Here is a 27465-nt window from a genome sequence, read left to right on the forward strand (position 1 = left end):
CGGAGGAGATATTTTTTTAAATTTTTTAAATTGTGTTCAAACATTGGGTTTTTTCATTGAAAAATGCTCTTTCATGTAAGACATTTATTAGCTATACATATTAAAATAAGGTATTGCTGTCTTCTAGCGTGTTAAAATTAAAAATTTTAATTCAGCTGCATAATCGATAGGATGGTGTACACTCACGTTGGTTGTTACTCTATTCGATAATGCTATCACAGGATCAGACGTTAAAAGAAATCGTTTGAATACATCCTCTAGATTCACTAAACGATTGAAGTTCTGCGGATGGAATTGCCTTTACTTGCGAATTGATTTATTTCGACTCTCTTGCACTTCCTTACTGTACATACCAATAGGAAGCAAATCATGTTTTATAATTGCAGTCCAATGCACCAGAAGTTTATGCACGGTTGGCGACAGAGCATACCATCCATACAGCTCCACAAAACGAATTCTCCTGGAAAGCAGGTACCGAAATCTTCACATTGCTGTTTATCAACGTTAAAATAATAAAAAACCGTTCAAGTATATTTCCATTTAACTCGATGATTTGCGCTACTGTGTTATATTCTTTGAAAAATCTACGGGCCCAGATACCATCATTCGAATTGCCGCCTCCAGGTAATGGTTCACCAATGCTAGACCCTGTCAGCTTGGAGCGAAATCAATCTGCAGTATAGGAACGCCATCACACGGCATCACATTCAACATATCATGTCAATTGTGTGGGTGCGCAGTGCTGCTATTTTGGCGCGCAAGATTTTGACGTTTATCTTCCCTACTTCAATGTACGAGATTCGATGCGGACTCACCTGAGGGCACCATGCTCGCAAAAAAGGATGTTTCCAATGATTTATTCTAGAAATGTGCGAGCTGGATATCTTGTTAATATGATGTCTTTGCTAATACGTAACCCTAGCCGCTCTTTTAATGCCGTTAGAATGTTTGTCTCTTGCTCCTTGACATGCTGATTTTGTCGGGACACGCGCCATGTCGGTTTCTCAATGTGCAAACAATAACTCACTTTTAGCCAAAGTTCCATAGATCGAATCATTGCGTGCAGAAGCGAAATTCCATAATGATATTTGTTTGAATTATTCTCATTTGTTTCAGTTCTTGAAAAATTCAGAGCTCTTCCTGAGCGCTTGCATATGTATCAAGCTTGGGAGTGTATGCCTGTTATGTCGTTTAACACTTTCGTATCGTTCAGGCAGAACACTAGCTTCGTTGATACAAATACTTTCCCAGTACTGTGGGAGAAAGCTCTGCAATTTCTGCATTCACTTTGTCCACTTCCTGCTGTAAGTTCCCTGTTTTCCTTTTGAAAGATTATTATTCTGGGCAGCAAAGGGAAACAGATGAAGGATAATTGTTGTTCCAGATTATCCAGCCTTCTTGCTCAACAATCAATCGCAAGGGAACCAAACAGATAGCAAATAATGTACAGTAAGGAAGCGCAAGAGAGTCGAAATAAATCAATTCGCAAGTATAGGCAGTTCCATCCGCAGAACTTCAATCGTTTAGTGAATCTAGAGGATGTATTCAAACGATTTCTTTTAACGTCTGATCCTGTAATAGCATTATCGAATAGAGTAACAACCAACGTGAGTGTACACCATCCTATCGATTATGCAGCTGAATTAACATTTTTAATTTTAACACGCTAGAAGACAGCAATACCTTATTTTAATATGTATAGCTAATAAATGTCTTACATGAAAGAGCATTTTTCAATGAAAAAACCCAATGTTTGAACACAATTTAAAAAATTTAAAAAAATATCTCCTTCGCCATTTTTTCTATAAACATGCTCGAAAGTATTTTCTATCAAATGAAACAAACCGATTTTTTTTTCGTTTGCTCCAATGTTAGATATAGCAGTTTAAAAATGATCTGTTTTTGAACTAGTTTTGCTCATAACTTCGGTTCAGAAAACGCTACCTGAATGCGCTAGTCATGAAAAAATTGGTTTCAACAAACTCTAAAAGATATTCAAAAACACCAAAATCGAGAAGTGAATATTAAGAAAGCTAGAGCAAAAAATCTGATATTTTTAGGAACACCCTAAGTTGATCTATTAAAATAGCTGTAACACTAAAACCGTTAGAGATACTACAATAGTGTTTTCGGCAAAGTTGCTTGATATAAGTTTTCCTACAATTTTGCCGAAGGATGCAGTCCTCTATCTCAACACATACGGAAAATAATTTTTGGATCACCCTAATAATTAGAACCACCCTAATACCATATGCTTTAAAATATGGCTTATCTTTCACTGATCATTTGTTCCGAATCGATCACGGACCGTTTTTCTTCAGTTTGCTACTTGGACAGCAAGTGTCCACACACTTCCAGCCTCGAATAATTTGCTTACTTCACTTTATTTAAATTTAGCACATCTCGTCTCCGGAATATGACAGAAGATCTGAGTGCAAGGTCTGTCCTACAGTTAACAAATACATGCAGCTTTCTTCCAGAGCATCTCATAGTCCATGTTTTATTCCGGCAATCGTGCGACAACTCCAGCCCACTGACCAGTAAGTTAGCCCGCTAGGCACTATATTTATTACAGAGCTATGATGTCTTCACAGTAGAGATGGTGACCCGAATCCGAACCCGACGGGTATTGATTGGGTTCGAGCACAGAAAAAAGTATGTTTGTTCGGGTCGGGTCGGATACGGTTGGCGACTTTTGCATTTTCAACGAATACGGGTCGGGTCGGTTAAAACATTTGGTCGGGTTTCGGGAATTTTTTCGGGTTCGTGTTGAGTATCGATGAGTCGGGTTCGGGTTTTGGAAGAAAAATTTGTCTTTAGTTCGGGGCGGTTACAGGTAAAAATTATTTATTTTCGATCGGGTTCATGTTTGAAAAAATGGTTACCCGACCATCTCTACTTCATGGAAGCTCATTGTCATATACTATTCGATTCAGGCCGTTAAGATCGTCTGTTAGTGTGTATAGAACAAGCAATGTTGCTTCCTTTTTCGGAGAGATAACCCGATTTTTATGAATTTAAAAGTCGAATTAGAAAAAAAGCAACTGACAAAAATGATAACCAACATTTCAATTTAAATCTGACATTTCCGGAACATTCAATGAATGAATAAACACAGTTTAGCTTTGTTTTTGCAAAATTGATTCATTCTACCTCCTCTCCGAGGCTAAATGCACGTACCTTGAACTTAACGCTATCATCAAATAAATAATGTTTTTGTTCTAGAGTGTCACAACATTTAAAAAATTACAGCATTGTGTACGAGACATGACCGATCATGATGACATTAAAAAAGCAATTTTCAAAATCTCTCGTCAACAGATTTATATTTGATATAGGATTCTAAAGCTAATGTAAAATTTTGGGAAATTAGAGCTTTACGTTACTAATACATCATCATCAAGTGCATTCAACAAGTATTTATAATAATATTCATAATAAAAGTTTATTTTTCGAACTTCCGGTTTCATTCTTAAATAGACATTTCTGTTCACGACAAGCGCCACTGGTGATTTGTTTGCTGTGTTTGATGCATGTTATTGGGTAACGTTGAATAATGGTCTTACGTGAAATCCACAACATATTGGTGTATCCGATGAGCCTATATAAAAATTTACAACGCTGACGCATATCTAAGGACTTCAGCTTTCTCAATGGATTTACTTCCAATGACTATACATTTTGTTAATTTCTTTAGAAAACGACAGAAAATTGGAACTGAACATTATTCAATTGTAATCATATAATTTGAAATGTTATAATAAAGAATACTATTGCTTTCCGGTTTTCAACGAACCCATTGCAAAATACCAACAAGGAGAGATTTGAAAAAGTATAGACAAAATCATCTTTGACATCCACTCATCAAGTTGGTTCACGTGCTCTGGTTGACACGTTGAAACATCAGTCAATTTGAACAGATTTATTATAAGTACTTATTATAAATATCAAATACTTTTGTTTGAGTTAAATGTTTTCAAACCTACTGATTGTTAAGTGCAAACAACAGTTTCTTTTTGTTGTTTGTAGGTTAATTTATTTGGTTTAGTAATAATATCTAAGCGCTACTAATCTAATGAAAGATAGCTCATAGTATTCAGCCACATTTAATAAAAAAAAAGTATCTAGGATTATTTTCATAACACAACTTTGAAATGAATCCATATGCGATTCTCCATTTCGCTCGTAAATGGAAATTTCAGTATGCACATGACCCTGTCGACAAATCAACCCATTTTTAAACGTACAAAATTGAAGTAATGCTTTCGAATCAAGTTAAATGTGGCAAAACCATCAACAAAATCACCTCAATACAAACCCTTCAAGTTAGATCCGAAAAATGAATCGAAATGAAATAAATTGTCTGCTAGTTACCTGAGAATCAAAATCAACAGCTGATTGATATTCAATATACTCAAGCGAATATGGTGTGGAGCAGACAGAAAATAGTATCTACACACCGCACACAGTGCATTATCCTTTGAGCGAATGAATGTAATTTTCAGTTTTGTCATCCACTCACTAATCAACTTGCCTCGCTAACAGTCCGAAGCTAACTGTGGATAAAAACGTCGGGTCATATATTTATCGATTCCCTTTTGTACGATAGTTCGTACGGTCGAGAGAATGATATCATTATGGCAAGCTAGGATTGGCTCGTGAAAACATACGTCAATTCCAACCAATTTTTCAATTGTATACTATTGAAATACTTAAACGACGTTATCTCATATGTTTAAGTTAAATGCTTCCGATTCGATTGGTAAATAAATTTATACATCCATCTAGAAATGAATAAGTTATAAGCGTTCATAATTACGACAGAAAAAGTTATGTAAGTTTTTGCCCTAAATTTGTTTTATTATTGAAAGATTAATTCATCACAATAAGTTTTTGAATATGATTTTAGGCATTACAGTTATTTCGACTCTTCTGTACAAACCCAGTCGGTTCATTTTTACCACTTTCTCGCACTTTCTCGGGCTCTGAAACGTGAGAAGTTTTCAATAAATCAATCGTTTCACCCGATTGAACCGATGAAGCTACCAACGAGGATTCCACTTCAAACAGTGCACTTTACTGGGTGTAATGGTGTCTGGAGAACTTCGTGAGGAATGCTTTCGCTACAAAAACGACAGTTTTTTGGGTAACAAACCCTTTGAACCAAAAGTGTTTCTCGTCAGTGATGGCCAAAAACATCACGAAATATTGTATGCCTTTCACGAATTGAACTAATGTTCCAAAAATTTTTTTCACAATTTAGTAGCGATATTCAAGAGCAAACCTATCCATTGTTGTCAAAGATTACTGAACGAAACACAAGAAGTGACTTTGACAGTTGGATGACCTGAACGACAGTTATCCCTATCGCTAGTTGTGAAACACTGGAAAATGGACCAGGGTCATTTCGCCGAATCCTACAATTGTGTTAATATTGTATTGGAAGAGATTAAAATAAAGACAAATGAAAGATGGTCGAATGTACGCCCGCTTTGTCATACTTCTGAAATATAACATATTTAAAACAGATAAATTCATTTCCCAGCGTTTAATCCTCTCTTCATTATTTTTTTTCAACGGAATTTCAAAGAAAACTAGTTGGCTTTATTAGCTGCTAAGCATCAAAGTATTTGCTTTGAAGTATATATCAAGCAAATGTTCGCGGTATTTTCCATTAACTGAGTGGTAATGAAAAAAATATCTCACTATCGCTTGTTCGGACCTATTTAAAGCAAAGATTCCTAGCTATAAGAAGACCGGACAATTAAGGCAATCACAGATTTGTATGCGAGAGAACACTGCATTGGACGGTGGGTCGGCAACCATCTCACTGGCTTTGTGTCGCTTTTGTGGCTACGCCACGTAATTTATCTAGGCGAAGTGTCCCTTTCGGCGAAATAATTCATTCGGCTGAACGACTTTCGGCGAAATGACCCGCTCCAGAAAAAACACTCTTTACTGTGCAACACCTGAGCTATCTTTCTTGCTAACTTCAATCTACGATTCTTCAAAACCTAAACGGTTTATAAAATCTTCTTGTCTTTCATCATCACCCATAATTTTTCTGTTAGGTGAATTTTAAAAAAATCAGGGTTGCTCTGTTTATTTCAAATATTTTGGAGATTTATTTCTTGCATTTCAAATGAAATTTATTTGTTCACACTTCCGTATTTGATAACATTATGGATTTTAGTAAAAAATAAATAATTTTTTGGACACGTTTCATAATTTCATAATTTTTGAAAATGTGGACGACCACACAATTTGATTTTTTCTGAAAAAAATTATTATTCAACCTTGCGTCTCCATTAAAGTTCTATCAGAAGGAAACGCATAGTACTTAGTTCTAGTAGTTAGGCACCATCCTTCTAATAGAACTTTAATGGAGTATGTCGATTGAATGTTAATTTTTTTAGAAAAACTTCAAAATTGTGGTTTTCCACATAATATGAAACCAGATTCTTTCAAATATAGTATAACTATTAGAATTCACTTTGGGGATAGATTTCACATGTTTATCCGGTTATAGCCTTAGTCGAGGCTGGGAATCTGCTTGGCATTCGCTTCAATGTACGATGCATCTCGGCAGCACCAACCACTCGTGGTACAGCTTTCAGGCGCTATTCTATTGTATTGTATCATATTTGATATGTGCATTCCTGATCTGGAACACATAAAGTCCGGCCTGCTCTATAATTTGTTGGACGAACTAACCGGAATCATTGACCTTCTAGGCCACTTCCCGAATCGAAAAATGCAGATTACGCTTGAAATAATCTCTCACATTCCTTGCGTCCTCGGAGTTGCATTTCTTAGCTTTCCTTTCACTGCAAGATCTCCCAGGGTCGTAAATTTTGCGCCGAATATAACCATATAAATTGTAACACGAATTGCAAAAAAAATGTTGAGGTGTTGCACGATCCGTATATACACTTTTATCAATCACTCTCATCGCACTAGCCGACACTCACAGTTTCGTTTTCCCCTTTTCTTTCCTTTTCGCCCAACAGGTTATAGATCCCGATGAACTTCCAAAGCGCGCACGTTGGACGATAATCGCAACTGCTTTCCTACTGCTGATAATGTGCCTATTCCTAGTCGGATTGACTCTGCGGATGGCTCCCATCATCGACGATATGGGTGAGTGGCAAACAAGCTTTTATGGCAACATTTCCCCTTCCTACGGTTTTATAGCGAAAACTCTACTTGTCTCTGTCCCGCGCACCGCACAGCTTTCGCGAGATAAAGCTTCGTTTCGTGCGGGCCGAAGAGAGATTCGGCGCAAATGCAACGAGTGAAATGGGAAAATTTTCCACTTTCGACCACGTGTTGCGATTCGGTGTGGTAGTTGTTGCTGAAGAAAACTCCAGCATGCCCTTCTGAAATGAGGTTTTGTTTTCACAGTTTTGCCGTGGATGAAAAAAATATCAAGAGAGCAAAGGAAAAAGCTCGAAAATATGGGAGTTTTGGAGTGGCTCTTGCTTGGATATCCATTTAGACTTTGTTTATCCTGTTTTGAGAGAGATAGTGGTTTTACTGCTTTATGTGTAAGAACAGATATTTGTCGATCATTTAACGTTTTTTTTATTCTAAATATTAGTTTAATTTAGGGAGTTATGACTGTTTGATTATGCCTTAAGATGATTCGATCAACTAGGTTTTTCAAACAAATTCTTTTACATATGTTTCATCGAAACCTTTTCAATTTATTTAGACAAAATATTATTTTTCATGTAATATTCTTTCTTTCGTGCTAGAGATGGGCAGTTCGTTCGCGAACGGTTCAAAAGAACTAGTTTTTCTAAAAGAATGAATGAGCAAAAGTTATTTTTTCGAGAACGGTAGTTCCTCAGTTCAAAGTGATGGGACCGGTAGAGAACGGTAGTTCGGTTGTAAGAAAGCTTCATCATGAAAGTACAGTTCAAATTCGTTGGACCTTTTCCTTGCTTGCTTAATCTAGTATCGTTTTTGCTGGAGAAAACTGAAACTGACCCAGGATAGTTCATGAAACTGTGTTGATTTCGCACTTAGCAACGAGGGTTCGAGCAAACCTGATATAAAAACGTGTTTAATCCACCTAGCAGTGAGATGATACCTTTTTTTATCAATCCGCATGTGTTTTTTGCATGAATATTCTTCGGTGTTTAAGTTTTTATGACATTATTTTAATGACCGTCGTTTTAAGCGACAATTTGAGATTTTAATCACTCATTACTCTGTAATGTCGAAACTGCAAATCGGATCGAATTTGAATCTAGAAGTGTGATAATCGATTAAACATGCCATGATATGTAAGTTCCACTTTAGAGTTTACGGTAATTTAAGGTATCTAACGGGGAAACAGATTGGAAAACCGACATGTGAACACAATGATGTAATGAAAACCGCGAAAATATTACCGCAGAGACGGGACTCGAACCCGCAGCTAACTCCTAACCGGGGAAATTGTTTTACCAATTAAACTACCCTGCATATGAAAACACATGAAGAGAAAGTCCAATTGATTGGACGAAAACTAAGCATGCTTCGCTTTACTTAGCCACTACGGTATTCACTTACAGTCCCGTATCGACGGAAACAAATTCAACAGAAACACATACAATGATCACGAGTCTATTTCTACCCATCTGCTCTTGCCGCACGATACTGATTTGAGACTTTTGTTTTTGTCTATTTCACTATCTACGGGATAACACACGATAGTTTCATCCATCGATTTAATGGATCTCCACTAGTGTGTGGTAGCAGCAGTGACGATTGTGTGATCTCAAACACAATGGTAAAGGTAGACAAACCTTTTATTGTCCTTCAACGATTTTGTTTTAGGCTTTGTTAAGACGTAAAGCCGCCTTGAGCTAGTTTTAATATGATCAGTATCTAACGGGGAAACAGATTGGAAAACCGACATGTGAACACAATGATGTAATGAAAACCGCGAAAATATTACCGCAGAGACGGGACTCGGGAAATAGACAAAAACAAAAGTCTCAAATCAGTATCGTGCGGCAAGAGCAGATGGGTAGAAATAGACTCGTGATCATTGTATGTGTTTCTGTTGAATTTGTTTCCGTCGATACGGGACTGTAAGTGAATACCGTAGTGGCTAAGTAAAGCGAAGCATGCTTAGTTTTCGTCCAATCAATTGGACTTTCTCTTCATGTGTTTTCATATGCAGGGTAGTTTAATTGGTAAAACAATTTCCCCGGTTAGGAGTTAGCTGCGGGTTCGAGTCCCGTCTCTGCGGTAATATTTTCGCGGTTTTCATTACATCATTGTGTTCACATGTCGGTTTTCCAATCTGTTTCCCCGTTAGATACTGATCATATTAAAACTAGCTCAAGGCGGCTTTACGTCTTAACAAAGCCTAAAACAAAATCGTTGAATTTAAGGTACTTCCAGAGCCGGTATTCAGGAACCAACATAACCCAAACCGATTCGTATGGCCATATGACGAATAAATTCCAACAGTTTTGAGTAAACTTTGAAGCTTTTCGGGATTGTCATCTTCTATATCGGTTTGAATTTTAAAAATTCATCATCATGTAATTCGAGAACCGGAGGTCATAATTGGAGAAAATTAATTAATTTTTGTATGTATGTATAAAATTAATTAATTTTGTATATAAGTTTATTTTAATTTGAATTTTTGTTAAGGCTTTTTTTGAGAAAACGATTGAGCTTTGAGAAATGATTTTATACTGGAACCGGAATTCTAAAATCGGTATGGCCGAAGTCAGATAAATTCACCTGAGTAGCTGTATAGTTTACATTTGTTTCAAAATATTTGAAAATCAGTGAAGACATCTTTGATAAATCATAGCACGAATTAAATTTTTAGGTGCCTTCTGAATCGACAACTGAATACCACTAAAACTAAAAAAAGTTAATTTTTTTTTCGACTATCCAAATCTGCTAACCCGATAATCCTGATTTATTTATGTGGAATAGACATTTTTATACCAATCACCCTGTATCCCCGAAACCGGAAGTTTGATCTGACTGAAGAGCAAGATGTTTTATAGAATCTTGAAACTTTTCATTTGAATCTTAGATGATTCTTAGATTTCATTTGAATCTTAGATCGGTTCAGTCATCTACGAGAAAAATGAGTTACACAATTTTGATTTCTTTTCAAATATCACCCTGTAGTTCCGGACCCAGAGGTCGGAACCAAACATAATTCAGGAACTTTGTTTTGGAGCATACGACTTTTCGTATGAATTTGAATTTGTAGAAAAGAAATTTTCCGAGAAAATTGAGTGAAATTATTTGTCACACACGCATTTGATGATCTAGACGAACTGATTCGAATGGTATATGGATGTTATGTTCTTTCAGCATTTATTGCTGTAAGTAGTTTAAAACAATATAATTAAAAAAAATCTGCCATAATCTGGTTTATATATGTCATATTCGAACGATTATGTTGCCAAAAACGAGCCGTGCTAAAATCGGTCCGAGGCTAAATGTCATGAAAAAGGATGCTGTACACAGTCTTTTTGGTACTTAGAAACAATTGTATGTAACAGTATAAAAAATCGTGTTTTCCGTTCCTCCCAAGCATTTCTTTGTCATACAGCGCACAAAACTCCTACTGCTGGAATAGGGGGAAAAGTCGTTTACACAAAAATTTCGATATCTCCGTTAAAAATTGACGGATTTGAACAATCTATGACTTGTTGGATAGCTATTACCGTGCGGAATCTAAGTCTGAAAACATATTCTGTTTTCAAGGTCAATTGTGATAGATACTGTCAAAAAACTGAAAATTTTGACATAAAACTTCGTATAACTCAAAAAGTAACCATCCGATCTCAAAACCATTCAATAGCGTTTTGGGTGACGGGGAGACCTTTCATTTGCGACTAGTTTGATCAAAATCGGTCCAGCCATCTCTGAGATCTCGACCTCTTAGTTGACAACACACATACAGACACACACACGGACATTTGCTCAGTTCGTCGAGCTGAATCGATTGGTATATGTCATTCGAAATTTTCTAAAGTTTGAGCGAATTATATACCTATTTTTTATATATATATAAAAAAGGTACAACCTTTTATATAAGGTTCAAGACTGACTCGATTTTCAGTTCAACAACGTTGAACCTAGGTTCAAAACTGGCTTCAAACAAACGGGTTGACAGCAGTTAGAGTAGAAACTGGGTTGGGTTTGGCATCAAGCGAAAACGACAAAACAAAACTCAGTTCTCGTTGAGTCTTTTCACAAACAAGCCAACTATGAAAAGAACGAATGAACGGCTCAGGTTCTTCCAAAAGAGCTCCGCATCACTGAATGGTTCTTTGAAATGAACTGTTTTGCCCATCTCTGATGTGAATGCTCCACACAAGAGTTTTGAAATATTGCAACCTAGTATGAGAATCATCAAGTTGAATCATCGATTCGATTTTCTGCGATAATTGTCAACTTGCCATTCTCTCATGGTAAATTCCACACAGCACCGTTTATTACCAGACTGTAAATTTTTTTAAGGGCCGTGAAATACTCAGAGTATGAAGTGGAAAGAAGAAATGTACAAAAAATCTCTCATGGTTCATGCATTGAGAGACAGCATCTTCTACTGGATTAAAAATGTTGTATACAATAAAGATAAATATCGCACAGCTTCTGTCAAATTATCGGAAATCACAAACACTGGTTGTATAGATGTTCGTATCCTATATTTTTTTAACGAACAGTTTCCGGAATTTGACGCACAGTTTCCGGAAAATAATTTTTGAACTCGATTCAGAATTTAAAATGGCGACTTTCGTTTGATTCATATTTCTTTCGAACTCTTGCAATATGAGTATTACGGGAACAGATTCGATGAGTAGACGCTGAAAAACGATGTTTGATGCACAACACTACGAAAAATTCCATCCTTATAAGCACATTTCCAGAACAGATAACAGATTTCCAAAACCATTGCAGGCCGCCCCATGTATTTCGCTCATAGGGAATCATAAAGGTTAGGGAGAAGAAGAAATGTTTATGCTTTACCTACTTTCCGGGAGGACGAAGACTGAGTATTCCCTTCCATAGGTGTCACAAAGCGGATGATTTGGGTACAAATAAGGTCTTGGGTTCGCTATAAGCTAGCGATACGACCATGGTATAAGTTGAAACCAAGAACGAAAAATTGATTTTAGCCTTCAAATGCAGAAAAAATGAAAATTAAAACAATCTCACCAGTTAAATCAATCTTGTCAAATCAGGAGTCAAATCTCCATAATCACTAGTTCCAAATAAACACCAATTCAACATACAGAAGATCGGTGATGATGAATAGACTGTATAAGCCCATCTATATGAATACAACAAAGGTTTCGTAATTAAAATCACACGTTTCCACGCGAAAAATAAACTGAATTTTAATTCTACTTAGCATAGGATCGCAATCAAAAAGACATTATTTATCACATTTTCTATTGAAATGTAAAAATAATTTTCGAAATATTTTTACGGGAGTTCACCAGTGGTGGTAAATTGCGAACCGAACGCCGATGCTTCTGGAAATTTACTCAAAAATGTTCACCGAGCGTAAGCATGCGATAGGTTCGAAAACTATTCCCTCGGTTAATGCGAAGGTGTTCTGTGCTCGGTGTTCGGCGAAGCAATCTGATTCGAACCGTTCGGTTGGCGGACCATCGGCGTGGGCCGAGTGAACTGCGTTCGATACGATGGTTTGTTGATTTCAGTTCTCGCATCCTGGTTTTGAAATTATCAACGCACACGTGATCAGCACAAAAAAAATTGTTTTGTTCGATTGATAAATCGATCAATAGCAATTCAAATGGTATTATTTTGGACATTATCAGTGTGCGTAGGGTGGCTCGATATGGAAAATAGTAAGTTTTGGATCTTTTGCAAATTTTATGATTTTGGTTATAGAATCTACAACAATAAGAATTAAATATTTTGGAACATTTCAGCAATCGTAGAGTGGCTCAATATGAAAAAGGATTTTTTTTACTCTTGCAAATTCAATGATTAATAAACTGGTGAGTCAATAGCAATGAAAATTGAGTAATCTCAGGTATTTTCAACGAGCGTATTTAAATTTGATGTTCTATTGATTGTTGAATCAATAGCAGTTCAACTTGGATAATTTTAGACATTTTCAGAGAGCGTATAGTGGCGCAATTTGAAAATTGGGATTTTTTTTACTAATTCGATGATTTATTAAATAGTAAAAAATCTTCGGAAATTATCTGCCACCGTAGGGTTTTTCTATTTGAAAATTTGTATAATTTTTGACTTATACCAATTCGATGGTTTGTTGATTGTTGGATCAATGGCAGTTCGAATTGAATAATTTTGGGCATTTTCGGTGAGTGTAGGATGGCGCAATATGAAAACATGTAAATATTTTGACTTTTGCTGATAAAATATTTCATTTAATAGTGAATTAATAACAATTACAAATTGCTCATTTTAATTTTCCAAAATTGTTAAATTTTAATTGCTTTTGAATCAATATTTAATAAAACATCAAATTAGTAAAATCAAAATTTACAAATTTTCATATTGCGCCACCCCCGCTCGCTGAAAATGTAAAAAATTATCCAATTCGAACTGCTATTTATTCACTAATCAATAGAGCATCGAAATGAGATTAGTCAAAAAAATTCCTATTTTCCATATACAGGCACCCTACGCTCGTTGTAAATGCCCAAAATTACTCAATTTTATTTGCTATTGACTCACCAATTTATTCAATATCGAATTTGCAAATGTTAATACATTTTCATGTTATCATATTGCGCCACCCTACGCTCGCTGGAAATGTACAAAATTACCATACTCTGCTAAGTTACCCAAAAACTGAAACGTCCAGTCGCAGCTGACAAAGTTCGGTTCATCCGAAGCAACAGCATATAGTAATCGAATCGGATGTTCATGAACATACTAGTAACGATAGGCTCACAAACTGAAGCATCGGTTCTTTCACCATCAGCATCGCTTCTTGGTTCGGCGATGCTTGCTCGAACGATGGTATCGGCAAATTCATACTCGCGATGGTGGTTCGCTTTTTGGTTCAGAACGAACACGTTTTGCGTGTTCGGTATCGATGCTTTACCACCACTGGAGTTCACTGCCAACGCGCACGCCTACTGCGATCGTTTTATAAAACTTCGACTTTCAACACATACTTAGAAAATCAGATCCGAAAATACTCATATTCTAAGAGCAATTTCATAAGGTACAAGTTTTATATGGGAGACCTATAATAGATCTAAAAGTGGAGTAAACGCATATTCAGAAAGTAAATTCGGTTCCCCATAAGGAATGCCCAACAATCTGAAAAAACCTTTTGGGGTAGAAACCGAAGCGATTCATTCACTCCAGGATGAACGATGAACTCCTCTGACTATTGCTCCTCATCACATTAGGTGAGAAACGAATATCGTTCAATTTCTGCTCACCATACACAAATTTAACCATGTATAGAGAACGAAAATCCCGGATACGTAGTCGTGTCAATGCAGGACAGTTACATATCAGATGCTATGAAGTACGCAATCGCATTTACATTTACACAAATCACAAAAATAATAATCAGCACGCTGAATAGTAGCCATTTGGTGCAATGTCCAGTCAAAGCTCTGGCCAGAATCCTGCAATGATGCTTGGAAAAATGCAATAGACATTTCAACATTTTCAGATTCAAATCTGATAAGAATGCTGTTGTCTGGCGGGTATGTTTGGATGCAGCCCTAGAACGAGTCATGTGCTTTATCCAACTAGTTGACAGTGATAAATCTGGATCTTTAATCTGTGGAATCAGCCAACTCGCAATGCATCATCCATCTTATGAAATCCTGTCTCGTAGGATAAAGATGCAATAGTTACATCATACCGCATTTGAAACTCAGACACTTGAGTGAATTACGTAGCCAGCTCAACAAGTCTTACCAAAAGCTTTTTGCTTTGCAGAACCAACAAACGAATCGTAATCGTAATCGTCAGTGTTCAAGAGAGATAAGATAGATTATGTTCCTACATTCATCACGTTTCGCTTGGCAGCGTGATGAATTAACACTATAAACAACTAATTATCGTATGAGAGCAAATAAATAAAAATGAATTTACTATTGATGGATTTTGCTCCACTGTAATTCACATAATATGAATAAAATGAAGCCATCGCTCGGCGAAGACCGGTTATATGGCAAATACGACGAAAAACAAACATATTTTTTGTATATGCCTTCAATTGATCGATGACACAGAGTTTTGAGCTCCGCAAGGGCAAAGGACATACATTTTCCGTTTACGATTGCATTCAGTCATCGGCACGGAAATACATCAGAGCTCCCGTTTTAGTGGCCTTTCACGACATTTAACAAGAAACCAGTGGATCAATTCTTGGTTGAAATAATGCCGCCGAATGCCACACGGTTTACCCTTTCGGTAGACTTATGCTTAGACTTTGGATCTGAAACATTACTGAATATGCCCTAAGGATGTTTGAGGAATAACGTTAAACCGGAAGTCGCCATCTTGAATATTGAAATGACGTCAAGTATCGTTTTTCAACCTTCACTCTTCAAACTCTTTCTGAGAATGTGTATATTAGGTATAAGGCTTTTAAGGAATATTGTTAAACCGGAAGTCGTCATTTTGGATTTTGAACCGACATCAAGGTACGCAGATATCCGTATTCTAACGGTGTTTACGAAATATCGTTAGTCCGAGAATCGCCATAAGGAATTTTGAAACGACCTCAAATATCGAATATCAATAAACCGGATGTCGCCATGATAGATAATAATAGTAATTTCACAAAAATTTTTGTACGAACTTGATCCCAAATAACGATTTTTTTACGAACTGATTCGAATCACCAACCCCTACTTTAGTTCGTAAATTAAGGCTTGGGTGTTGTTAGTTTTGAAATGGAATGTCTGACACTTATGGTTTCATCAAAACTCCTGAGAAAATATACCTTTTGTAATAAATTGAAATCAAAAAAATCTGTTAGCTGATAGTATAACGAAGGGGTAAAAATATATTCAAACATTTTGAAATTTATAGTTTCTTTGCTTACACAATTTTAAAGACTGTCCCAGGATGTATTTTTTTGAAACGATCCGATCGTGAAACCTATTTATCACTAGTTAAGCACTACTCAGCAAGCGCATGAGGCATCGATAAAATCAAATGATAGTCGAAGTGGGCCAAGTTTGGGGAGTATGGCGTGTCAGGCAAAAACTCGTTAAATTTGTATCAACATTGTATAAACAAAGTGATTTAAAAGTATCTTCTTCAGGCAAATTCGTGCAACCATAGAGATTTTGAAATATTTTTCGTTTGACGAATGCGCTGTGCGTAACATAAAACCTTTAACAATTCTTTACGTTTCGTTTTCTACTCGGCAGCTCATAACACTTTATGTTGAACTATTATGCTACCTGACAGTTCAACATAAATCGATTAGCAGGCATAAAATTGCTGCATTTAGCAGAATACTTCTTGGTTTCGTACCGAAGGTAGTACCTGTCGAACGAATACGATTTTGTCGACTGTTAACTGCCCAGTAATATGACGATTTCGTTTGACGCGTCAGTAAGAATATTGCACTCTGGTGCGAAACTAAAAAGTGTTTGGAGAATTGCAGAAAAATAACGTCGGTTTAGCGGTTCATGTTGAACTGCTAGGTGGCGTAACGGTTCCACATAAACTGTTATGCACTGAATAGTCAAAAACGAAACGTAACGAAAATTAAAACCTGTTAATATACTGGAACTCAGTTGAAGGGTGATTTTTTAAGAGGTGAGCAATTCCAGGAATGAGTAGACGAAAAAGTGACTGAAACTTTGCACATGGCTTCAGTATGGCAAACCATAAGTTTTGAACCGATTGAGAGGTCAATCCGGCTGACGACTGATTTTTAAAAAGGGCGTATGTATTTTTGCATTTCACAAAAATTGCCTTTTTCAAATCGTTGTAACTCGGTAACCGATAATTGTACAAAAATGGCGTTCTGGAAGAAGTTGTAGGGAATCGATTGGGCACTCTACATACAATATACACTGATTTTTTTTCTCAATAATTACAAAATAATCCGAAAAAGTTAAATAAAAAAAAGAATGGTTTAAATTTTTTTGATAATTTTTATTTTAAAGCTGTTATTGAAACCTACAGATTGATGGCTATCCCATCCGTGCCTTTTGAAAAATGAAGAAGTTACAGCTAAAACAATTCACAGATATGTTCGAAATTTCAAGCTCTCGTTGATAGATAATCATTAAAACTGTATTTAGAACGATCATTTAATGTTTAAAGAAGATTTCATGCAGCTGTTGACCGCAGTTCCTCTTTAGATGTCCCATGCGCACGGTCGAGTTTTGGCACACTCTCTCCAACATATTGGTCTGTATTTCACGAATAAATGCTTCAATGTTGGTTTCCAGTGCGTCAATCGTTGCTGGTTTATCCTTGTAGACATGAACCTTAACATGGCCCCACAAAAATAGTCCAAAGTAGAGATGGGCAAAACAGTTCATTTCAAAGAACCGTTCAGTGATGCGGAGCTCTTTTTGGAAGAACTAGTTCTTCTGAGCGGTTCGTTCGTTCTTTTCATAGTTGGCTTGTTTGTGCAAAGACTGAACGAGAACTGAGTTTTGTTATGTCGTTTTCGCTTGATGCCAAACCCAACCCAGTTTCCACTCTAACTGCTGTCAAACCGTTTGTTTGAAGCCAGTTTTGAACCGTTGTTGAACTGAAAATCGAGTCAGTTTCGAACCTGGTTTTTATATCAGGTTTGCTCGAACCCTCGTTGTTAAGTGCGAAATCAACACAGTTTCATGAAAAGTGTTTGTTTGATGAAACTACCCTGGGTCAGTTTCAGTTTTCTCCAGCGAAAACGATACTAGATTAAGCGAGCAAGAAAAAGGTCCAACGTATTTGAACTGTACTTTCATGATGAAGCCTTTTCTTATAACCGAACTACCGTTCTCTACCGGTCCCATCACTTTGAACTGAGGAACTACCGTTCTCGAAAAAATAACTTTTGCTCATTCATTCTTTTAGAAGAACTAGTTCTTTTGAACCGTTCGCGAACGAACTGCCCATCTCTAGTCCAAAGACATAAAATAACACATTACCGTTCCGCTCATGGTCGACTTTGAGGAAGTACGTCCCGATGATGCCACCGGCCCATAATCCACACCAACACGGAACGACCGAAATTAGCTCTGTGCCTAATTCGCATTACTGTTTTTGAATTAGTTGATTTTAACAACAAAATTTCCAAAATAACTATGAAATTAGTTAAAATTGAGAATTTACTTTGCTGGAAAAAGCTCTTACTTTTAGAGAATTTGTTTAGTTGGCGAATATCCTGGACAAAAACCAGCAATATTTCAATCCAACACGAAATTCTCATTGACAACTAATTTGTTATTAAAATAGGAAAATTTGTTTCTATTTATCTATCACCATCATTACTGAAGGACAGCACAAAGAACACAAAAATGAAATTGGTTTTATTAACAAGTTTATTAGCCAAAAACTCATGAGAAGTATCAAAGCAAGACAATCCATTAAAAAGCTAAAAAGGACAGTCTTGTTGAAACTGCTTACAAATTGTTTTGATGTTTTTCGCATGTGTTACGATATATCCATATATAAATTTCTGATTCGATTTGTAAAAATGACGTAAACTCTTCGTGGAAAGTGTATTTATTCAGCATTTGTGCGCATTTGAAGCGATTGTGCGAAATAATGTTTTTACGCGGAACAGTGAAGTGAGTTTCGAATGTTGCACTCTAATTGTATATGTCAAATGATGTTTTTTATATCTTCCAACCTTCCGGGCAACGCCGTTTTCAGTGAGAGAGTCGATCTCACGAAGTCGAATGAAGAAAGCAGCGATTTAGAAGAAAAATTTTCAAAAAGATGTTTATGTTTCGCTTATGCCTTTTTCTCCAATACAATATTTATACCTGCCAATATAGAAAAGACTACCGCGACTGAAATATTTTTCGGTAGTAGTGTGCCATCTAGTGGCTAGTAGTCATTACGGTGTTAACGTTTTTTTCGGTGATAGTGCGCCACATAGCTGCAAATTGCAGAAGCCAATTCAGCCATTTATGTTGGTTGAAAACAACGTTTTAATTCTCTAATTCAACTAAAAAATTAGTTGAATGGAAATGAAGTGTGCCTTAGCTAAGAAATGACAGCACGTTGAATTGGTGAATTCAACTAAAAAAATAGCCATTTCAATAAATATTTTATTATTATTAAGGGAATCAGAAATAAAAAATCTAAATTAGCGAAAGTAAGATTTTTTTAGTTGTCTCAAAAAATAACTAACTAAAATCAGAAAATCAACTAATTTTTTCGCCAAAATGCTGATTTCGGTCTTTCCGTGAAACAGTGATTTTTTTGGGATGCATTGGTAGCTTTTGCAATGCTTCTGGCTGATCTTCACTCCAGATGTGGCACTTTTGTTTGTTGACGTATCCATTCAACCAGAAATGAGCTTTGTCTCTGAACACAATTTTTCGACAAAAAAGTGAACCTTCCTCCAATTTTGCCAGCGCCCATTCTTCAAATGTTAGACCAAAGTGAACAAGTTTGACAATGACATAAGACACGATTTACGCGTGATTTGTCGATAACAGTGTTGCCAAAAAATACGCGTGATTTGTCGATAACAGTGTTGCCAAAAAATACTAGCGAAAAATCACTCTTTAGAATTCATTTTTTACTATGATTGCTATCACTCTAGTAAAAATATTCAATTTTTTAAATTTCGATAGCTAACCGATACTGATAGTAACTACAGTTCTGCTTCAGAAATCCTTCAAAGCAAATCTATAAAAACGTATGTATTGGGAATGTATCGTGATCGAAACAAAGATTACACTACCGTCGATGCCCATGGCAGTTCCAATCTACTTCTGTCCATACTTCGCTTTAGACAAAATTATAGTCAAGTTACCTGCAAACTTAACCAAAACATAATATCTTATTGGTCAGTTCAACCAAAGTCTAACCACATCGGGGCACAATGATTTATTATCAAATTGGCCCCAAACCAACGTCTACCACCACACATATCCGGTCAGTGTATCATGTTGACGGCTAGGCTAGGCAGAGCCGTGCACGAGATCGACAGCATGGTAAAATCCCCGTCTGCAATAATCACGTTATAGCGCGAAACTCGACAACAACAGCGAAAATTAAATTTCCGCTTGGTATCCGCAGCAGGACGAACGACCGATGCTTCACGAGAAACGATGCGACAGAAGGTGACGGAAATATTCCTGAAACCGTTGTTGCCCGCCAACAGGTTTCTCTGGTTGGATCGAAGGATTTTTGTATGGGAAAATGAAGCGATCTTCCTGCCACTATATGGGGATTATCTGTTCTACGGCGGGTGCAGGGAAATGAAACTGCGGGTAAATAATGTATTTTTAGTTGTTTGAGATTATGTTAATGTGTGCCGTGTTTTCATTCCTTTGCTTTGATTTTCTACTGAAACACAAACGTTTGAATCGTTCTCGTTTCATACAAACCGAATGTTTCCTATCTGTGACTCTTTCAATTGAAACGTTTCACGAGTTTGATGACCATATACAATCGCGTTAACAGCAGATAAGCGCACAGCGAAAATTGACCATCAATATATTGCATGAACAGCAAGATAAATAGGAGACACACTGTTTTAGCTACGAAGTGATATTTGTTTTCATTTCATCCATTTAAAATTAAATTATACTGTGTCCTTGCCGAGCGGGATTATTTTCTAATCCCACCGCAGCACATCCCCAGCCAAGCAAAATGTTTGTCGGTTTCCTACACTCAAACGTTTTCGAACAACAGAGTGTCATAGAATTGGATGCCACATTTGAGTATTGTGTTCGGACAGCTCAAGGACACGGCCGACAGCGAGGAAGGCAAATGACAAAACCGACGCTATTTTATGGTGCGTGTTCATGAAGATGGATCCCCTTTCCAGACACAGCAAATCTGTCAACAAAACACTCTAAACGCTTAGAACGTGTGCTTTTCGCACAAACTTGTCTGACGGGTTCATGTGACGAATGCAGAAGAAAGAGACATTTTAGCTACACCCACTAGCCATGCATGTGCTTTGAACTTGGCTGAAATTGATGCGATTATAACGCTATGACAAAATAGACGCGATTTTTTTCCATTTGGATGTTAAAAAAATCAGGACTACAAATTCATTGCAAATTAATATAATTCGGCCCGGGAAAATATAACTATTTTGACTGATTTTTCAAGACTTTGCAAGTGATTAACCATGCGCCTCCATCATAGGAAATAAACTGAAGCCGTACGGTCAATTACTGGTGAAAACTAGTGCAGCAAAAAAACTGTCTCAATCCACCGAGTGATGTGATGATGCCTTTCATATCAACCATTCTATGATAAATAAATGCTGGTTCCATTACAGAGAACAGACATCCAAGTTGAGATTCCAATTTGTGTAAGAAATTAACCGGATGTTTTGAAAAGCAATCACCAAGTAGCGATTCTCCTGTAGAGGCGCTTCGAGCCGCCCAGTAAGCCCTTATGGGTTCTCGCGTTCGAGCTTTCATACAATGGTAATTCTTGCGTGCAAAGTCGTGCGCAACGGTGATTTCTAAAAATCTAAAAATTTGTTTCACCGCCAATTAAGAAGATTCAATTCATTTCGTATATCGTCACTAGAATGGCGGTTTGAAATATTTTACACTCATCTCCCTGTATATCCGGAATTGAACGTCGGATCTGAGTGAATTTGGAATCATTGGACCCTCCCTCCTGCAACGGGTTGAAGATGCAATTTTATCAGGATTTTATTTCACGACCTGCCATACGATCTTTTTTCAATATAGTTGGATATAATCATTAGAACTGAATCAAGTATATGGATACTAGGAAAATAAATTCCAAATAAAATGAATATTAGTTCATGAAACTCGGCGTAGCTACTTCCAAAAAATCTATCTTGATTTTCATTACGGTGTCTCTCGGTTACTATTTCAGATGCATCCGTAGATTGACGACTCTTATATATAGTCGAAGTTAGTTCATTTAATGAAAAACTATTTTGTAATATGAATTATTTTTACATTGTTTTACTTTAAGGAAAATTTATAGGGGTAAATTTTGCTGTAAGGTAAATTTGTATTATTTTCTGGAAGAGAGGAATGGTACTAACTAACTAAAACACACAGCGATCAATTTATGTTGGATTTTACTTATAATACTACGTGACGTTACATGTAATAAAGGGTGATTTTTTGTTGGTATCTTTTCAGCACCACTGTTTTAGACATATTATTGTCACACTGTTTTAGAAATATCATTGTCACACTTGTTCAGTTTGGTCTATAATTTAATCAAGAATCGTCGATCGGTCTATAATCCAATCATGAATGGGCTCTGGCAAAGTTAGAGGAAGATCCACTATCGGAAACTTGTGTTCAGCGACGAAGCTCATTTCTGGTTGAATGGATACGTCAACAAGCAAAACTGCCGCACCTGGAGTGAAGATTAGCCAGAAGCATTGCAATTGCGACCAATGCATACCAAAAAAGTTACTGTTTGGTGTGGATTATGGGCCGGTGGCATTATTTGTAAAACCCGTCTTAATACACCTAGTGATGTGATAATGCCTTTCTCTTTCTTCAAAAAAGACTCATAACAATATTTTGTATCTTTTTATTAAATAATTTGTGACACTAATTTGTGCTCATTTTTGACACCAATTGATTCAGATTGAATCGAGTAGTTCACAAAAGCATGCTTCAGTGTTTATGTCACATAGTAGGCATCATTTTTCCAAGCAAGCGTTTGACATTTGCGTTACCTATTTGTATGAGAATAGTGATGCTAATTTTAAAAACTCTTCTTAGTCCACTTAGTGGAATTTTCATAAATCTTGAAAAATTACTTTAGGGGGGGGGGGGGGGGGGGTTTGGCTTATCAAAATCCCAGAAAGTAAATTTAAAACAAAAATTTTGGAAACACTAAATCTCGAAGTTTCACGTAATTTTAAGATTTTTGGCATAAAAAAAAATTTGATTTCGGAAATTTCATGTACCCAATGGTGCTTTTTCAAGCTAGAAAATTTTCAAACCTTAACCGTCGGGCAGCACCTCTTACCCATGTCCGATTTAGCTCAAATTTCTCATTTGCTTGCTCATGAGGACTTTTTTCGAGGTGCTTCAACTTTTGAGCACTAACGCTTTAAGAAATAAGAGATGATCTCAAAATATTGGCACCCTTATATACATTAGATCGGTAAAAGACAACGTGTTTTGTAGGTTACGCCACTTATACCATCATATCTCCGGAACAAAAAGTCACAGCCGTTTGATCTTTGAACTTGATCAATGGCCCGACAGTAGCATTCAAATGAGCATAAGTTTGTTCAAATCGGTTCAGCCATCTCTGAGAAAATTGAGCGCGTATAAATATCTTCGAAAAGTGCACACACACATACACACACACACACACACACACACACACACACACACACACACACACTTCCGTTCTCGTCGAACTGAGTCGAATGGTATATAACACTATGAGTCTCCGAGGCTTCGTTCGAAAGTCGGTTTTTCTAGCAATGCTAATACCTTTCTATAGAGAAAGGCAAAACACGGCCGATATTATAGAAAGAGTGGGCCAACATTTGCATGAAATCATCTTCAAAAGTCAAATTATATTGATCGTTCTATCGATGCTAATAAAGATTTCATCAATTTTCTCCATTTTTTTGTGTTTTGTCTTTCTCATATAGAAAGGCTATGCAGTCGCTGTTAAAACCGACTTTACAACCGAGGCCCGTTGATATACCATTCGACTCAGTTCGTCGAGATCACAAAATGTCTGTGTGTATGTGTGTGTGCGCACGTGTGTGTGTATGTATGTTTGTGTGTATGTAACAAAAAATGTCACTCAATTTTCTCAGAGATGGTCAAACTTATAGTCCCATATACTGCTATTAAATTGTATCCCGATCCGACTTCTGGTTCCGGAGTTACAGGGTGATATACACAAAAAAAATGAAAAAAATAGTCACACACGTTTCTCAGAGAAGGCTGAACCGATCTTCACAAACTTAGATTCAAATGAAAAATCTTATTGCCCCATATAAAGTTCCTAAATTTCATTTAGATCTGACAAGGAAATATGTGCAAATTTATAAAAAAAAATGCGCACTCAATTTTTCCCCCAAGTAGCATGTTAAGTTGCTGTCCTGTATTTTTCTACTGATTGTGAAATTTATCAAGTTAGTTTATATCACTATTCTAGTAACTGTTGTGTTATGGAAAAAGCGCAATTTTTATGTGTTGTGCAACATACTTTAAAGTTCATCCGTTATTATGAACATTTATTAACAACGATTGCACACTGATACAAAAATTCATGCCTCGATCCCATCACAAAGGCAGTAATAAAATCAGCGAAAAAACAATTGTGAAACTCGTGAGAACTACTACGTAATGTAAACAAGAAATGGAATGACGTTTACAAAACCATGCAAACTTAATTTCGAATGAATAAGTTTCACATTTGATTTTCAATACAACGGCTCTTAACACAAACTTGGATCTCGTAAAAAAATCTGCACATGAAAAATGATAATCCTACATATTAAAAAATTTATCTTTCGTGTTTTTGTAATTGAAAACTCGACAACGAACTGCATTTTTATGGTGAAACATGTATTCGTACGGCCGAAATTTTCAAGCGCCTTTGAATTAACGTGTTTTACTGATTGTGCACCAATTACTGTGAAAATAACAGTCTATTTTTTTTATTGAGAATCATCGGAATGATGTTTAAACTACATGTATTCAAGCATTCTTCAAATTTTCAGTCGATTTTAATCAAACTAATGTGTAATTAAATCTGAAAAATCTCGAAATGAAATTGGCTTGAATATTTTCCAATATGGCATCGATGATAACAGTGAGTTGAATAGAAAATTATTCACCCAACGTAATGACATATATTATCTAAATAACAGTAAACATTAACATGTTAATATTTCGGAAATAAATGCTCTACATTTTGTTCTTTTATCAGTTTCAATCTTCTAGTTGAATTAAACAACAATACAGTATAGTCATTCATCTTAGCGGCCCGACTTTTGTGATACGAACTGTAGGTATTTTTTTGATAAGTCCGTGTGCTGGAGTTGCAAAAACAAGTTGCACAAGCGGTAATATATAACTGTGGGAGTAACTATGATGAAATTAACTTTTCGTTCAATATCTTTAAAAAGTGATGTCAGGTTTGCTTTTTTTTCGCGAGATGAAAACCGAATACAAATTATCTTATTGATTTTTGTTTTCATTGCGTATGTAATGTTGTATTTCTGGAACTTTCATTATAATATTCTCATTTCGGCAAGTTTTGCGTTCAATTCAAACAGATAAATCTTGCACAACTTTTTTGCAAGTTTTGAATTTTATATAAATGTTTTTCTAAAACTGAAGAAAACTGCAAACACTGATCTAAAAATTCAAGAGGCAGCCAAAACAATGCAGACTCAGCAGAAATATATTTTTAACGGCAACGTTATCAATTCGGCTTAGCCTTTTTTTACCTTGCGGAGAGCATCAATCATTTCATTAATTTTTTTTCCACAAGAGATTTATAGCAATTTCGACGTATATTGTGTCCGGTACGATTATGACAGCCGTTTGGAAAGTTTTTGATAAGTTGCACAATTGTTATAGTTACTCCCGTTTTACATGACTATGTAAATTTTTTTGTAGAGCTTCTAGTGAAACATTAACAAGTTGGTGATTTACTGCACAATTGTTTTAGATGTACTTAAATTTGTTCTACAGTGGTTTTTCGGTAGCATTGTGAAACTTAACAGTGATAAGTTGCAAAACCAATTTTAATATATATTTCTAAACATATATAACATAAATAACATTTCTAAATAAATTGTAAAACATCTTGAAAGTTCAATAAGTTAAATTTGCTACTTGGGCCGGAAAGTTCTTAGCAAATTTCACAAGAAAAATCCTTTCAAAAGTCCCCGAAAAGTTGATCCAGATCCGACTTTTGGTTCCGGTATTAGAATGCGATTAGTGATAATTATCAATTTCATGAGTATTTTTTCACCAGCTAAAACCAGGCGAAACGAGGAGCACGTTTTTATAAAACTTCCTGTCAAATTCATCTAGTTGGCAGATCTTGTTAGTTAGTGAATATATAAAACTACTTTGGGACTATTAGTTCCCGGTTTTCGCTTCCGAAAGCACCGATAATAGTGAAGAAAAGCTCCAAAAACGGAACTCACTTCGATTTCTCAGCAACGGTTACCGATTTTTACAAAGCATGATTCAAATTTCGAAGCTCTTATTTTCTTAAAAAATACAGTGCAATTTCATCCAGATTCGATTTCCGATTCCGAAACTATGAAGCGATGAGTGTCAAAACATTCTAATCATCATTCAAAATGACGATGCAAAACTGGTACGCGTCGGTACGTGCGGTACGGAAGTAGAACACGCCACCAGCTTCTATCCGTTCGCAACGTGCTTTGTTCAATTTGCTTTGTGTACCTACTTATTGATATTTATACAAAATGGTGATAACGATGCTTTTTTTTATAAGAGTACACTTATTGCCTTTCTTATATAGATAGTTTATGCATTCACTTAAAAATTGACTAGTGAAAATTGGGCTGGAATGCTAAGTGTTCTATACCATTCGACACAGTTCATCGAGCTGAGCAATGACTGTGTGTGAGTATGTGTCAAATAATGTCATTCATAAGTAAAAAAAATCCCATAGCCCCATAGGTTTCTATTAAATTTCATTAAACATAGGGTGAAAGGGGGTTTAAAATTGCAGACCGTCATTTGGAGCGACGATGCAAAAAAGAATAAAATTATTCTATATTTGGCTCAAAACTGATTTAATTTGTAGGCTATATTGATTACTTACTAATCGAACCGATTTCAGCTATACTGGTCCCCAGTTCCCGGTGCCGATATACGGAAATAGTAGCCAAAACCTAAATCGACACTCACTCATTTTTCTCCGAGATGGCTCAAATGAAAGTGCCTATGGTCTCATAGGTTCCTGTTTTATTTCATCCGGGTCCGACTTCCAGTTCCAGAAATATGGAGTAAAGTATGTCATTCAGCGTGTCGATGCAAAAAAAAAAGAAAAATTCTTGTTAACTTAACATAAGTGTTTACAAATTAATAAGGTTATGGTAGTTTATGTCCAAAGAAAGTTTTTGATTTTATTCAGGTTGGAAAAAAAACCTGACAGAATCTTTTAGTGATGTTTTTGAAAATATTAGTAATACGAGAAAGGGGTTCATTACACTACTAGGTGGATTAGGGAAGTTTGTTTTAGAAAATTTGACTTTTGTGAAAATTACTAGTAGAACACTTTTGTGAAGAATTTGGCATTTTTCCACTATAAATAAATTAACAAATAGGAAAATTTTACCTT

The 27465-nt window shown here is 36.1% G+C and overlaps 1 protein-coding gene across 7 annotated transcripts in view; it reads left to right on the forward strand.

Moving 5' to 3' along the window:
- The window catches only part of LOC131434911 (uncharacterized), a 435240-nt gene that overhangs the window by 118216 nt on the left and 289559 nt on the right, over window positions 1-27465 (forward strand). For all 7 annotated transcript variants that reach the window (XM_058602177.1, XM_058602175.1, XM_058602176.1 and 4 more), the window contains one exon: window positions 7011-7140. In XM_058602177.1, coding sequence (XP_058458160.1) covers window positions 7011-7140 — 130 coding nt within the window. The remainder of the gene's footprint in view (window positions 1-7010; window positions 7141-27465) is intronic.

The sequence above is a fragment of the Malaya genurostris genome, chromosome 3 (genome assembly GCF_030247185.1).
Source record: "Malaya genurostris strain Urasoe2022 chromosome 3, Malgen_1.1, whole genome shotgun sequence".
NCBI classification, from domain to species: Eukaryota; Metazoa; Arthropoda; class Insecta; order Diptera; family Culicidae; genus Malaya; species Malaya genurostris.